At 45.6% G+C, this 15,971-nt stretch overlaps 2 protein-coding genes and 1 pseudogene across 2 annotated transcripts; 2 read left to right on the plus strand and 1 right to left on the minus strand.

The window, feature by feature from the left end:
• Window positions 1–810: 810 nt before the first annotated feature.
• LOC125514019 (uncharacterized protein At5g01610) lies at window positions 811–5,539 on the plus strand. Its single transcript, XM_048679269.2, has 3 exons — window positions 811–1,025; window positions 2,286–2,340; window positions 5,007–5,539. The coding sequence occupies exons 1-3, from the start codon at window positions 939–941 to the stop codon at window positions 5,375–5,377; spliced, it is 513 nt and encodes a 170-aa protein (XP_048535226.1). The 5' UTR covers window positions 811–938; the 3' UTR covers window positions 5,378–5,539.
• Window positions 5,540–5,722: 183 nt separating this feature from the next.
• On the plus strand, window positions 5,723–10,296 carry LOC125514005 (cell division control protein 48 homolog E pseudogene; annotated as a pseudogene).
• A 561-nt stretch (window positions 10,297–10,857) lies between these two features.
• Window positions 10,858–15,768, minus strand: LOC125514011 (cytosolic endo-beta-N-acetylglucosaminidase 1). The gene is made up of 11 exons (XM_048679258.2): window positions 15,050–15,768; window positions 14,805–14,942; window positions 14,428–14,537; window positions 14,225–14,336; window positions 14,039–14,146; window positions 13,620–13,732; window positions 13,468–13,549; window positions 12,817–12,897; window positions 12,404–12,459; window positions 12,040–12,175; window positions 10,858–11,761 (listed from the first exon to the last, which is right to left on the minus strand). Exons 1-11 carry the CDS (start codon window positions 15,509–15,511, stop codon window positions 11,027–11,029), a joined length of 2,133 nt encoding a protein of 710 aa, XP_048535215.2. The 5' UTR covers window positions 15,512–15,768; the 3' UTR covers window positions 10,858–11,026.
• Window positions 15,769–15,971: the final 203 nt, after the last annotated feature.

Consider the following 15,971-nt stretch of genomic DNA (forward strand, 5'->3'; position numbering starts at 1 on the left):
CGCGTCGCCAGGAACACCACCGATGTCGATGCGTGCGCGGGAGGTCGTTGTTACAATTTTCTTCAAGTGAAGGAGCCCAGCTCCCCTGTTTCAGTTCTAAAATCAGATATCAACCTTACTGTGCCATGGCAGGCTTCGACGATGGCGAGCTCCAACCCATCAATGGTTATTTCGTCGACGACGACGGCGGCCCGGAGAGGCAGTGCTGGGTTGCACCGGAGGTGGTGGATGCATGCTGCTTTGAATGTGTTTTCAGATGTGACCATATTGCTCTGTACTGGCGTACTACTGTTCAGTAAACTGCTCTGATTTGTTAAGTGAGAATCCCATTTATTCCCACTTAAGCTATGTTTATTTCGGTGGGATGCTCACTTTTTCAACACCAAACTGTATTAGGACTAGGTGGATTGTGGTGGGACTTCCATCTATAGTCCCACCTGCAGCCTGATGGGTGCGTGTTCATGTATTTGGTCCTTGTGTTGGAGTTGCATGATGAAACATAGATAGAACCGGCGTGGTAGGTTGGAGCCTCGGAGGATACCACGTCAGTTTCGTGGCCTCCTCCTCCTCCATCCCGTGACGTGCCACCCACAATCATATGCTAACCTGACGCCGTCAACTTCTATAGTGTTAAAAACAGATAATGTCGTTACCAGAAAGACCAGGCCCACAGACCACCCCTACGGTCACGAATCTCAACGCATCATTGACCGGCTTGCATACGCCCAAGTCCATACACCGCGTGCACAGCCGCGATATCTCCGCGACACCGCCGCACGACTAGCCTCGTCGTCACTGTAAAGCTTAGATAAAGTCCGGTAGGTCGCGGCAGCGCTCTCAACTCCATCGCCTTCCTCCGATTCCGGCGATCCAGACCGAATCCGGCCGATTCGAGGCGGACTGGGGGTTCGGGGCGGGGAAGAGGGGAGGAGGGGGAGATGGACCAGGTGCTGAACAAGGTGGGGAGCTACTGGTTCAGCAAGAGGGCCAGCAAGGAGATCGACTCCATCGGCGACGACCTCAACGTACGCCCTCCAATCCCTGGTCTGCATTGCGCTTACACTAGGAAGGTCTCCGCCGTCTGCGCCGACGCCTAGTCGCTAAATCGAGGATAAGCTAGACTAAATCGAGGATTATTCGCCTGGGTTTGCCACGAGATCCGAGATGTCCAGGAGGATGGATAATTTCGATTTGTGCATCGTATTAGATTAATCCGTTTCCTTGCGCCGCGGAGATATGATTCCATCTTTGTCTTTCCAGGGTTTTCAGCTGGGAGATTGCTTCTAGATCTAAGTAATGTATTTATTGTGTCATAATTCTCCAACCAGTGTTGAAGTTCCTTGGTAATTGACTCAACTAGATTGGGTTTACAGGGAAAGATGTGATTTAGCATGAGCCTTGTAGTAAGCAGAGTCTACCTGTAACCTCGCATGGGTAATCGATTTATCATTTATGTTAGGCTGTAATAGTGCGTGAATATGCATTCGCCTATTCGATCTATCTCATGCTATTTAAATGTTTCCAGTACTAATGTAGACAGGATAGTATGTGCAAATCTTGAATGTGCACATCGTCTCTCTCCACTTTATCTTGTGGGTCATACTAAAGATGTTTAGCTCGATGTTTCTTTGCTACATGTGTATTTAAACTTGTAGTATTTATGATAAGAAGAATGTCCATGGTTTCCTTCATAGAGTTACAAATCTGATTGACACAACAGAGGAAATTCTTAACCACTTTCCTATAGCATAAGTATAACTAAAGAACCAATAAATAATTATTGTTTCCAGCTCATGCTACTGGGTTAGGCAACCTCACATTCAGATTCCTGAAACTCTGACATGATTGTTACGACTTTTGACTTGAGGAATAATGCATGAAAGACACGCAAAACAATGCTACTATTTTTTTATTGGAATCTAAGCTAATGAATCGTTAGAAATGAGTTTATATACCTGTACGAACATCACCTCTGAAAGTGTGTCAGGCTATTTTGGTGCAGTGCGTCCTACCAAATACACATGTCCGCAGCGATGCACATGAGTGATAATACTAGTTATCTCTGTTATGTTCTGCTGTTAGCTTTGTAGCATTGGAAGATTTTTATTTTACAGTAATTTATCTTACTTAAATGTGTTTTCAGTATCAATATGAATGTACTATGTGAAGCATCTCCCACTGTTTTGATGATTTACGTTGTATTTCCAGACCCTGCTTATAGGAAAGCCAAAGCTCTATATGCATTTCCAGCTTCTAACATAACATTATGTACATTTTGAATCCAGTCGGTCTCTTCCAGTATTGGCGGGGGAGCTAAATGGATGGTGAACAAGATCAAAGGTATGCCATGTCTACTCTGTATTTTCTAATGGCAAACTATGTTGTAGCAAATACCAAATATCCATACGATATTACCTATATGGTATACTGCTGGTACAACACTCCAGCAGTATTTAAAAGTTTACTATTATAAGTATGGCACAATATACTTCTTAGTATATAAATTTTGATGAAGCTCATTAGCTGATGCACATCGATATCTAGTATTGATAGAAAATAGCAATGCTTGTTTACACTTCATAACTAAATGGGGCAGCCTGGTGCTATGTTACATGGTACGGGGATACGAATACGGGGATACGGGTACGGCGATACGGGAAAACGGCATTTTCTGAAAATAGACTTACGGGGATACGGCGAGTATATGTACAAATGCGCAAATAATTCAGTGGTTCAAGCAGCAGCACACAACAGTAGTTTAGTACTGAATAATTAAATAAAACATGGAATAGAAATATGAAGTAAATGTGCTAACTTGAAGGCCAAGGCGTCAAGCTTCAGATGATTCATCTCCTACCATCTCTTGCTCAAATATTGGCTGCGGCTTCACGATCTTCCTCGTGAAGTTGCTCGAGGACAGGATGAGCAATCTTGTTACATATCTTCACACCAGAACCTGAAATCTTCAAAAGATGTGCTCTCACTCTTGAATAACTCCCTAGGAAAACCTCATCACAAAAGTGGCATTTAAATCTTGAAATTCCTCCACGACCAGAGTCACCACCAGCAGTGTTGTATCTTGTAACATGAACCCACAGGGGATATTTAGGATTGGTATGCTGGTTCTCCTCAGCGGCGTTACTCCCAGAACGACAAATAGAGCATGGACAGATCGACATAGACGCCATTCCCTAATGCTGCGGCACTGCCGGCGGCCCAAAAGAGAGATCAGCCCGGCGCTGCGTCTCACTGCCGGCGTCTGGCGGGAGAGATCCGCGAGACGCTGCTTGCTGCCGGCGGCGCGGACAGATCGCAGATGCGATGTGGCAACTGCCAGGTGACGGCGGCGATACGAATGAGTCGTGCGTGAGGGTTTGTTTTAGCGATCATATGTCCATATGAGGCAGCCCACGTCAGCCTCCTGATGGGCTGTGGTTCAAATCTTTACATCCCTACGTATCCCTGAGGTATCCCTTCGTATCCCAGCCGTTTTGCAATTTTTTTCCTTTTTTTTTAATTCAGAAAAAGTGGATACTTCGGGATACGTGTATCCCCTGCGTATCCATGCGTATCCCCGTTCTGGCCACGTTTTTTGCACCGGTACGGCACCTCCCAGCCGTATCCCTGCAACATAGGCCTGGTGCATGTAGCTCCCGCTGGTGCAGGGTCCGGGGAAGGGTCTGACCACTTTGGGTCTATTGTACGCAACCTTTCCCCACATTTCTGCAAGAGGCTGTTTCCAGGACTCGAACCCGTGACCTCTTGGTCACAATGCAACAGCTTTACCGCTGCGCCAAGGCTCCCCTTCCACTTCACATCTAAATGGGACTTCTTAAAATTGTGATTTATGTCTGGTTGTGGTTTATTTACATTTTTGATATTTCTGATAGCTGTGTGTTAGTGATATTGAGCAATGGCCATCTATAATTTTAAGGCGCTAACATGTGCTCCCTCCATTTCAGAATAATAAAAAGATGTATTTTTTAGAGCTGGGCACACAAATTTAGTGTTGGTGACGTGTCTATATGGCCCATCTCTTTTTCCTCACAAAGTCATTAAGTTCTCCTTTTCCTCCACAAAGCAAGGCCTTGCAAGCACACTCTTTTTTATGACACTTTTTAAGGGCAAGTAGGAAGACATTGACTAAAATTGCATTGGAACTTTGGAAGTGTAGGACAGTTATTTTGACAAAACTTGGAGAGGCTAAACGGACGTCTATTTTGAAACGAGGGAGCAAGAGGAAACCAAGACATACTCAGATAATTGAAAATATATCACTTACCAGTTATGCACCACCTTTTTAGGGATAAAAAATAATAGCAGATTGTTCATTTTATTGGAGTAAATCTGGAAGGGGCGGCATTTGTTAGTTTTTGGAGCAGTACAAGGTTTTGACGAGTGAATGCCTTGCAGGAAAATATCCACTCATATTTCATATGCCATGTGGTCTAGTACCCAGTTAATTCTGGTTCCCTTTATGTGATAACCAAAAATGTGGGTTTAATTGTATTAACTAGAAACAAAGCAGTATCATGATGATGTATTCTTGAATACCAAAGGCATGCCAGAATCATCCCGAAACTCTGATGAGTTTATGCTCTTATCGGCAACCCTAGTTGTTGTATTATTTTGTTTGCTTTAATGATCATCAATTTCAGGTGACATCTTTTGATTGGCCAAAATGTCAGTTTTGGTAACCATGAGTCACATCTATGTAAAGTAATGCTAGTAAGGGTCCATCTGCATTGCGAGCAAGGCGTTACATGAGAGATTACCTTGAGGGTCATGTTCATGATCTTACTATGTCTCCCCATCTTTTTATAGACATAGCCACTTGTTTTGTTCCTTTCTCTCTGTCTGATTGTCTTGCAACAAAAATTGCTTCTGAAGCAAGCAAAATAGGCAAAAGCTTTGGCATGTTGAGAAGGCTGAAATTTCCAATGTTTACTGGTCTTTTTCTTCAAAAACACGTTTGCTGACCTGAGTACAACGTGTCTTGGTCGCAGGGAAGCTGCAGAAAGCATTACCAGATCTTCTCAAAGAATATGACATGCCAGCAGGCCTCTTCCCACGGGACACAACTAATTATGAGTTCAATGAAGAGACAAAGAAGCTGACAGTGTACATCCCGTCAGCTTGTGACGTCGGGTACAAGGACTCATCGGTGGTGCGGTTCTTCACCTGTGTGACCGGCTACCTCGAGAAGGGAAAGCTTTCTGACATCGAGGGCATGAAGACCAAGGTGCTTGTATGGACCAAGGTGACCTCCATCAAGACCGAGGGCTCAAAGGTCCATTTCACTGCCGGCATGAAGAAGACCCGCAGCCGCGATGCGTATGAGGTTGTCAGAGATGGCATCATCATAGACAAGTTCTAGAGCATACCTGTACCTGGGCTGGCAGGTGCAATGTAATTACTTAGATATGCTACATTGGAATCTGTTGTGCTATCGGATCGGCCTATTAACCAACTGTGTTGCTCAAATCTCCCATCCATGACTTTCTCTATATCTTGACAATGTGTGCTTGTTTTGCTGTCATCCTGATTCTTACACCAGACCAGAAAGGGCGACCGGACCGGGGCGCCATGTTGTATCCAGTTTTTAGTTTTGAATTCCTCTTGATCTTTGGGTGTGATGTGGCCTGTAAACGCCATCAAGTTTGGATGCAGGTGGCAATGCAGGAAATGGAGAGAAAAATAGATTATGGGTGTGATTTTTGCTTGTTTTCTAGGGGAGGGCTTCATCGACCTCAAACCGTGCTTGTGCTCTAGTCTCTACATTTTTGCTTGTTATCTGATTGAGGCTTTGCCCAACACATTGCATCCTTGTACGTTTTGTTTGTTGCTTTTTGGCCCGGTAGATGACTTTGTTAATTCAAAGTTGGTCGTTGTAATTTTATTTTGGGCGGTAGATGACTTTGTTAATTTAAAAGTAGGACCTTGAGCCTTAGTTCTACTCTGCGTTCGGAATTACTTGTCTCGGAAATGGATGTATCTAGAACTAAAATACGTCTAGATACATTCATTTTTGTGACAAGTAATTCCGAACGGAGGGAGTAGTAGAAAATAAAACAAACAAATGCATATTATAACAGATCATAAACGCAAAATACTATGAACTGCCTAAACCTAGAGTTTGCAAACAGGAAAATGTCAGAAATGCGCACCAATGCGCAGCTGTTATGATTTGCATATTGCATATTTGCAAAGCTTAGAACACACTCCCCTCTCTTTTCGCCTCCTCCTGCTATCCACCCATCATCTGTACGAAAGCCAGATCGAGGCCGCCGCTTCTCTTTCTCAGCCCTAATGATAGGAACCGAGATCAATTCGAGCGCAAGCACACAAGATAATCAAGAGAACCGGGGAATCAGAGGAGTGATTGGGTTTTAGATACCCCGAATCATGTCACACATACAAGTTCTCTTGGACCGAGCTAATTCTACCAAGTAGCTAGGGTTCTAGAGCTAGTTACAATATTTGAAGAAAAAAATGATGCCCGATCCACGGCAGGAAATGACCCACGGCAGTTAACTGAAGGGCAGTGAACAAGCTTCAGTTATTAACTGTTAAATTTGTCGGACGGTAAACAGGAGAGCTGAGCGTCAACGTGAGCCGTTCGTTGATCTGGCGAGCTTCAATCGTAGCCATCCATCGAATCGTTGTACTTTTCCTGAGCTTGTTTCTTCAGTCCGTGTCTCGTTGTCGATTTCTTCAGTTATCTTCAGGTTCAGATTAGCAGGGTCCTGAGCCTGACACCGAGTCCTCCTCGATCGACCGTCTCCTACCTGGACTGGAGTGGACTCTCGTTCACTTCCCATGGCCAAAGAAGACCCACTCCGCCGGGACGCCGGATTCCTCCTCCCTATCAACTCGGGCTATACAACTCCGACACCAACCCCCTGCTCCAGGAACAGGGAGAAAGATGCTATAAAGGGTCAGCCGATCTCCTCAACTTCCTCCTCACATCGCACAGCGAGATCAAGGATCCAAGGATCGTTTACCCACTTTCCCAAGGAAAACAACTGAATCCAATCGAGACAAACGCGCGTCCCATCCCATGGCGAGCCAGGGCGACGCGAGCGGGAAGAAAGACTACTCCACGGCGATCCTGGAGAGGAAAAAGTCGCCGAACCGGCTGGTGGTCGACGAGGCGACCAACGACGAGAACTCCACCGTCGCCCTGCACCCGGACACCATGCACAGCCTCGAGCTCTTCCACGGCGACATCGTCCTGCTCAAGGGCAAGAAGCGAAAGGACACGATCTGCATTCTACTCCCAGACGACACGTGCGACAAGACCAAGGTCCGGATGAACAAGGTCGTCAGGAAGAACCTGAGGGTCCGGCTCGGCGACGTCGTCTCCGTCCATCAGTGCCCGGACGTCAAGTACGGGAAGCGCGTGCACGTACTCCCCGTCGACGACACCGTCGAGGGGATCGCCGGAAACCTGTTCGACGCCTTCCTAAGACCCTACTTCCTCGAGGCCTATCGTCCCCTCAGGAAAGGAGACCTGTTCCTGGTGAGGGGCGGCATGACGAGCGTGGAGTTCAAGGTTGTGGAGACCGACCCCGCAGAGTACTGCATCGTCGCCTCTGACACGGAGATATTCTGTGACGGCGAGCCTGTCAGGCGGGAGGATGAGGAGAGGCTCGACGACGTCGGCTACGACGATGTCGGCGGAGTCAGGAAGCAGATGGCCCAGATCAGAGAGCTGGTTGAGCTCCCGCTGCGCCACCCCCAGCTGTTCAAGTGCATCGGTGTGAAGCCTCCAAAGGGCATCTTGCTGTATGGGCCACCTGGGACCGGCAAGACCCTCATTGCCAGAGCGGTGGCTAATGAAACAGGGGCCTTCTTCTTCCTGATCAATGGCCCGGAGATCATGTCGAAGATGGCCGGAGAGAGCGAGAGCAACCTCAGGAAGGCGTTTGAAGAGGCCGAGAAGAATGCGCCGGCCATCATCTTCATCGACGAGATCGATTCCATAGCCCCAAAGAGAGACAAGACCAATGGAGAGGTCGAAAGGCGTATTGTCTCGCAGCTGCTCACTCTCATGGATGGGCTCAAGTCCCGCTCACATGTTATTGTCATGGGTGCTACCAACCGCCCGAACAGCATCGACCCTGCTCTCAGAAGGTTTGGCAGGTTTGACCGGGAGATCGACATTGGAGTCCCCGATGAAGTTGGGCGGCTTGAGGTTCTCCGGATTCACACCAAAAACATGAAGCTGGCTGAAGATGTTGAGCTGGAGCATGTCTCGAGGGACACTCACGGGTATGTCGGCGCTGATCTCGCCGCCCTTTGCACCGAGGCTGCTCTCCAGTGCATTCGCGAGAAGATGGATGTTATCGACCTCGAGGATGACACCATTGATGCGGAGATACTGAATTCTATGGCTGTCACGAACGACCATTTCAAGATTGCATTAGGGACAAGCAACCCTTCCGCCCTTCGTGAAACTGTCGTTGAAGTTCCAAATGTCTCTTGGGAAGATGTCGGTGGTCTTGAGGGTGTCAAAAGGGAGCTGCAGGAGACCGTCCAGTATCCGGTGGAGTACCCAGAGAAGTTTGAGAAGTTTGGCATGTCTCCCTCCAAAGGTGTTCTGTTCTACGGCCCTCCGGGCTGCGGCAAGACCTTGTTGGCCAAGGCGATTGCTAACGAGTGCCAGGCTAACTTCATCAGCATCAAAGGACCGGAGCTGCTTACCATGTGGTTTGGTGAGAGCGAGGCCAATGTGCGTGAGATTTTCGACAAGGCAAGGCAGTCGGCACCATGTGTCCTCTTCTTCGATGAGCTCGACTCGATTGCCACCCAGAGAGGAAACAGTGTAGGCGATGCCGGAGGTGCCGCTGATAGGGTGCTGAATCAGCTTCTCACTGAGATGGACGGAATGAATGCCAAGAAAACCGTGTTCATCATCGGCGCCACCAACAGGCCAGACATCATAGACCCTGCCTTGCTGAGGCCGGGGCGCCTTGATCAGCTTATCTACATTCCTCTGCCCGACGTCGAATCCAGGCTCCAGATCTTCAGGGCCTGCCTCAGGAAGTCTCCTGTGGCCAAGGACGTCGACCTGAATGCGCTCGCCAAATACACACAAGGGTTCAGCGGCGCGGACATCACGGAAATCTGCCAGCGTGCGTGCAAATACGCCATCAGAGAGAACATTGAGAAGGACATGGAAAAGGAGAGGCGGCTGAAGGAAAACCCTGAAGCCATGGAGGAAGATGAGGTGAACGAGATCAAGGCTGCTCACTTCGAGGAGAGCATGAGGTATGCACGCCGGAGTGTGAGCGATGCTGATATTCGCAAATACCAGGCCTTTGCTCAGACGCTGCAGCAGTCCCGCGGTTTTGGCAGCGAGTTCCGGTTCCCTGACCAGCCGGCGGTGGGTGCTACAGCTGCGGCCAATCCTTTCGCGGCAGCTGCCACGGCAGCTGAAGAAGATGATCTCTACAGTTAAATTGTCTGTTGTGTCTTACACTTACTGTATTATATTAGGAGTATGCATCTATAAGACATAGGAAGATCATGTAATCATATTTTTAAGTGCAGCGTTGTGATGTATATAATGAAGATTGTACCCTCCAAATGAAAGAAAAAAAACATTTGTCTCCCATTCCAGTCTGTGTGTCAAGGATATATCCATTGGCCTGTGGTACAATTCTCTTGTTCTCTACAGGCCGCATCAAGGGTATTAGCAATTTAGCATTATATGTGATGCTATTTTTTCTTCTTTTAAATGTACTAGTTCAGTTTTGTTTCGGCATCTTAATTAACCTTCTGTTATACTGCAGTTTTTCTTTCCTTTTTTTGCAAAAGATTATCTCTACTGAGAAATGCCAGAGCCTCTCCAGAATGTTGACAAATTAGTTTAGCTGAAAGGCTCTGCAATGCGCCAATACCAAATTTTGGATTCTCCAACAAAGTAACTGAAATGATCTGTTCATTAGTACCTGGTTTGGCATCTGTCCCCCTAGCTGTTCAGTATTGGCCCCTTTACCACATTCGCAATCAACAGCGCTCCACGAATTCTGAAGCGTGGGATGGCCATACTCTCAAGCTTAACTTTGGAAGAAATTTTAGCCCAGGACAAATCTTGAGCCTCCAGCATTAACCTGGTCAATCTCATGGTTGCCCTGAAAGATATACCAACAGCGGAGTTTACTCAACCAGCTCTGTACATTAATTACAGGGGAGTGACTCGAGCCTTTATTTCTCCCATATAGAAAATACAAGTCCCTTCAGAAGTTGAGGTTTTCCTCTGGCTAGTAAGTAATAGTATCTCATAACAAAATGATGACCATGGGCAATCTGAATTGTCTTTTGTTCAGAAACTGAACTGTGCATCCATCACCTGCTCTTTGATTATGTAGTTGTTCTTCCGAAAAAAGGATTGTGTAGTTACTACTAACAATATCTTGGAAATTATCCTTTTCTGGCTTCTACACTGGCCATTGATTATGAACCTGTGGCTGAGTTTTGGGTTTCTGATGAACATGAAAAATTAGAAACGGCCTCGATTTAAAACATGTTGTTTGGATGGATATCAAACAGGTGTGGTGGCTTAAAGAAAACAGATGCTTCCTGTCTCCAGATCCATTTGAAACCCCTGCAAATTGGATGGGAGTGATGCCGTCAGGCTTTGGAGGGAGCTGGAGGCTCTAAACCTAGCCTCTCTCAACCAGCATAGGATTTCAGACCCGCCACCGACCCCATTTGCTCCTGGATCCCCTCAACAACTACCCCGCTGGAGTTGAAGTGAATCCCAAAGAGCTTCCACATTTTCTAAACATTAAACAAGGCTTTCTCCACAAGCTAAATAAGCACTGCTTGTGTAATAAGCAACCAGCTTACTGGTAATATCAAGAGACAATTCAAGTAAATATGATCACAAGTTCACAGCAGCTTCTCACACCAACCCGATCGGTTTATTTCTTTGTTCCTTCCTTCAGGGTAAAATGGAATATGGTAATGGAGGGAATCGTTACATTGTAATTGTATCCATGTTACACACCAGTCTCAACTACTCAACTGGCACCAAAAACAACTTTGGACATTCCTCGAGTCCTTGGCGACTACCATCACGCCCACATGCTTGAATGATAAATTTCAGGCTGGTGACTTCGTCGGGAACTTGGAGGTCTGACATATAGAAGGCTTCAACAGTTGCGACACCAAGAAAGCTTCTGGAAACCTTGGCATTTGAATCCCCAATCAACTTCTCCACATATATGTTATACTTCATGAATGATGCTTGATGGCTGGTATTCAACTTCCAGCTAATTTTCAGACTCAGAAGCTTAGATGTGTTGGAATTATTTGACCAAGAGATGTACTTGCCTTCAGTCACCCATGATTCTGCTGAAGGGAACTGTGTGTTTTCGTCCATGTTCCGGATGCTTATGTGGCCCAGTGATGCATGGTAAGGCCACAACCTATTTGCATCTTCCTCTGAGCTTTCATCTTCATTTGCTTCTGAATTGATTTTGCCACTAGTTTTCAGTGTGCAGACAATGTTGATTCCAATCAATGTGTAGCTGGCACTGGACTGGACAGTTGCTCGGTAGATGACCCAGTTTTGGTTATCTGGAGCATGTGGTTCTACCTTATCAGATTGAACATATGAGCTGTACAAGCGATGCTGTTTCTTTCTACTGAATATCGCTATGTCCTCTGCAATGAGAATTGAGGTATTCTCCTTGTTTCTGGATAAAAAGTCCAGGGACAATCCTAGGTCAGAGTTTGCTTCAGCGTTGACCTGAATCAATCACCAGGAAGGAACTCTTGTCATTTTGCTGAGAAGAAAAGAGCTTACTGAAAAAGCAGATCAGTAAGGTAAGGGTGTGCATGTAGTGTTAGCATGGACATACTTTTCCTTGGCACTTAGGGACCTCGTGTCAATGTTAGTAATAAATAACAAGAAACATTTGTATAGTGTGATTGAAACATTTGTATAGTGTGATTGGGAATGAAGTGAAGGTTTCACAGAGCATGAAGTGCCTATGCTCAATGATCAGTTGGAAGATATTTTCTCACCGAATAAAAGAGATGTACATATCCATCTTCCATGGAAAGTCCTCCATTAAAAAGCTGCTCTGAGAAAATTGCATTCTTCCTGAGATTTCCTTGGACTGTCACACAATCCCCTCCACTGTACGGCTCATCCTTGAAACTATACATCAACCAGCAAAATATGGTCATAAATTAGAAAAGGCTGTAGAAGCAATAATATGACATGTATATAAGCCCAAGTTCAGTTAGCACAACAAAATAATGAACAGTCAGTCTGCTTGCCCAACAAAGTAGAGGGAGTACACCTTTCTAGCTCTAGCATAAGAAATGGAAAATAATAAGAATGCAAGGCACAAATATTTATATCTAAACTTAACGGTGATCTTACTTGATAGAAGTTCGTACTGGTGGTTGAACTTCATCTCCAGTGTACTTAAGCATAGGCTGGTAAAGAAGGGGCCATCATGACACGTTAGTTCAGGATGGGTTGACAAAGAAGTCACCTTTAAACCCCTTAAAGAAAGCAGCAATTTTTAGAGGTAGGCATGGCAATGGTGTTTTTCAAACATAGCTTCACCCCTGCAGTTTAAACCCTTTCTGGTAACACATCATATTTTATAGAGGCGCAGAGAAAGAAGTGCTAAATGATCAATGTATCAGTCAGGTAGGAAATTTCAATTCAAACCATGCAACACAGCATGTATAAGGTGCTTTTAAATTTAATCATTTTGTGTCAAGGTGTAAAGTGTGAACATATATGTAAAAGACATGATCCATCAGGATCTGTTGGCAGTATAGTACCTGAAAACTCTGGCAAGAAATATTGTTCCATGGATCACCTGAGACTTGTAGACCTTCAGAGGAGACCTGGTAACCATGACCCTGGAGGAAATCAAAAGTTTAAAGCCATTTAATATAAAAATATAAAAAGGAGAAATTTCGACAATTGGATAGAGAAACTGAAACTATGAATATATGATATGAAGGAAAAAACATTAAGCAACTCATATACTATTCCACTAGTTAAACTCGGTATTAGGTATATATTGTTGCATATCAAATCATTGCACATTGTGCTAATATTGGCACTGTAAATATATACTAAGTGATAAAGTAGTATATATATTACCACACTGTAGTATATGAGACATGGCTATAACTACACCTGCTGAACAAGTAGATTGAAGATATGAGCACTTAGGAACTACCACTAGAACGTGGCAAGGCTTTAATAGCTATTCATTCTAAAAAGTCAGCATCAAGAATCACTGTATCATCATTCCTGGGGTTAGAGGTTTTGTAAACAGCTTCAACATCATATGACATGCCTAAGATGCAGATTCTATCATTAATTATATTCTGAGTATGGTTATGTACTGTCTTCTGCATCCAGTATAATTAATAACAATGTTCTGATAATTGGTGCTACAGTAATAATCACTGGAGATGTACCTGATCAAAATCTGAGTAGAAGGGTAATCGTTTCGGATAGCCCCGAAGAACATCCCATGATTTTTCAACGAGGCCCCACCAGCTGCACTATTACTGGGTGAATACTTTCAAAAAGTATGTCAGAACTTGGGAGAGTGTTAGCAGTGCGTTACCGATTTTGTGCACTCTGAAAGCCAGGTTGTTGCTTAGTTTCATATATCCATCCAGGAGCGAATATGGCAGTTGAGACATCATCTTTTTTGAGTAGATCAAGGGCAACATTTGTCTAGCAAAATGGACAGTTGACAGTTTAATAGAATGCATTTGCATTCGGGCAAAATAGTTAGAAAGGCTGATCTACTACATTACTGTAGTATTCAATCAATGTTGTATAGTCAGCATGTTTTACAACACTTGAGCATTGGAGTATGTATCTATTTAACACTTAATATGCAGGGCAATAGTTGAGTTACACTCAGAATACCTTACTAATTTAGTTGCCAGTTTCGAAACATAGTACAGACAGGAAAGAATGCAATACACTGCAGCAAGAATCGTGAGTTGAACCAAAAAGAGAGAAGATTTCACGTACATTCCATTGCCCACCACCGAAAGTATTTCGGCCGAAAACATCAATACCCATGTACACATCATACTTCCGGTCACCAGCAGTTGCAGCTGAATCTCGTGGATATTTTTCCTACCAAAATCATCCCAATTTTTGCAGGTAATCATTAAGGGGATATTGCGGGGGACCAGAAAAGGAAAAGAGGGTTACCTTCCATGTATAATTGACAAATAAGCCATCACACAAATCAAAGAATGGCTTGTTATGCTCGTTGAGCTTATCTTGCCAGTCGAGATCGCCACCCACTGTAATTGCATCATACCTGTAGTAGCGCCAAGTCAAAGACGCCAAATAGTTCATAAAACAAGTTTCACAACTAAAACCAGTCATGCTTATTGCACAGTAGGAAATACCATATGACTAAAGATCCAGGAACAGCAGCATGCATTCTCTTGGTTAGATGATTGACAAACTCTTTCAGGTTATCGATGAACTGAATGTCGAGCTTAACCTCAATATTGATCTGAAAGATAATTCAGCATCAGCAACAGACATATCTCCAAGAACGGCAGCATAGACCAGATAAAATTCTTATGGCGAATAAATTACTCTGTAGTGGTCCAATTTAGTCACAAAACGAGAACATTTCACTCTCTCATGTATATCAAGTTTCTCAAATCCAATTTGCATGGGATCATATTGTGAAAAAATGCATCGTTTCTTTCACCAAGTACTGTATCGCTTCAGAAATCAGAACCCCAAATTAAAATATAGAGCATGTAAAGATTACCAGCCAGCCATCAAAGCCTAAGGCAGCAGCCAACTCTGCAAGCCTCTCGGCATACATCTGTGCTGAATCCTGTGTTGCAAACATCTCCCTGCAGATTTCTGCACCTTTATCCCACTCTGTGATGAACGTTCCCAAAACCTTGTCTCAAAAACCGGCAAAACAAAATTACACGACCACTTGAGCGAAGTCAAGAAGCAAGCAGGAGGAAGGCCGGTAATACCAAGCGTGGAGGCAAGAAAACGAACCTTGACGCCGTGGAGGTGGGCGGCGTTGGTCCAGCATGGCGGCGGGAGAGTGACGAGGTAGTGAGAGAAGTAGACGAAGACGTCGACGAGGTGCCAATGCCAGAGCGCGTAGGCATCGGGATTAGCGCCGCCCTGCGGCGCCGCGTCTTCGCGGTAGCCGCCCTGGAAGTCATGGCAGACGAGGAGGCGCCGCCGCGGCGGGAGCGGCGCCCCGGGGGAGGGGAGCGGCGTGGAGGCGCGGTTGAAGGGGAGGTGGAAGTTGGAGTCCTCGGAGAGGTAGGAGCGGGAGGCGAGCGCGGCGAGGTCGGTGATGGGGTAGGAGATGGGCGGCGCCGGCCTGGAAGCGTCGAACGGCGGCTCCCACTGACGCCGCTCTCCTTCGGAGACGGCGGCGTCGTCCGCGGCGGGAAGAGTCATGATGTCGCGGAGGAGACGGAGGAGGCGGCGCAGGGAGAAGGGCATGTGCTCCGCCGCCGTTGAACCGGCGGCGGACGGCGATGGTCTGCCCACCAAAAGTTATTGTCGGTCAATACGCAATTCAGCCCCTGGACTTGGCAACTATTAGTACGAATTTTATGGTGATTTTAGTCCAAAAATGAGCTCATCCCCTCCTCCAATTTAAATCCTTCGATGAAATGAGATCAATTTCGTGTTACTGAGCACTTGCTAGTTGTTGCTACACACACACGCATCCCACGCGAGGAGGTGAAGACGGACGAAGGACTAAAATAGTCGATCATTTGGAGATTTGGGTGATGGGGGGCTGTTGTTTGTCTGGGAAGCAAAGACTGAGCCACTATCCCAATTTAATCACCCCATGTGATGATCTGTTAGTCACATGCATATGCACGCTATGCTGTTCAATCCTTGTCTATTAGGGCATGTACAATGGAGGCAGCACTATGCTGCTGCCCCAGTATCC

The sequence above is a fragment of the Triticum urartu genome, chromosome 1A (genome assembly GCF_056163025.1).
Source record: "Triticum urartu cultivar PI428250 chromosome 1A, HENAU_Tu73, whole genome shotgun sequence".
Taxonomy (NCBI): Eukaryota; Viridiplantae; Streptophyta; class Magnoliopsida; order Poales; family Poaceae; genus Triticum; species Triticum urartu.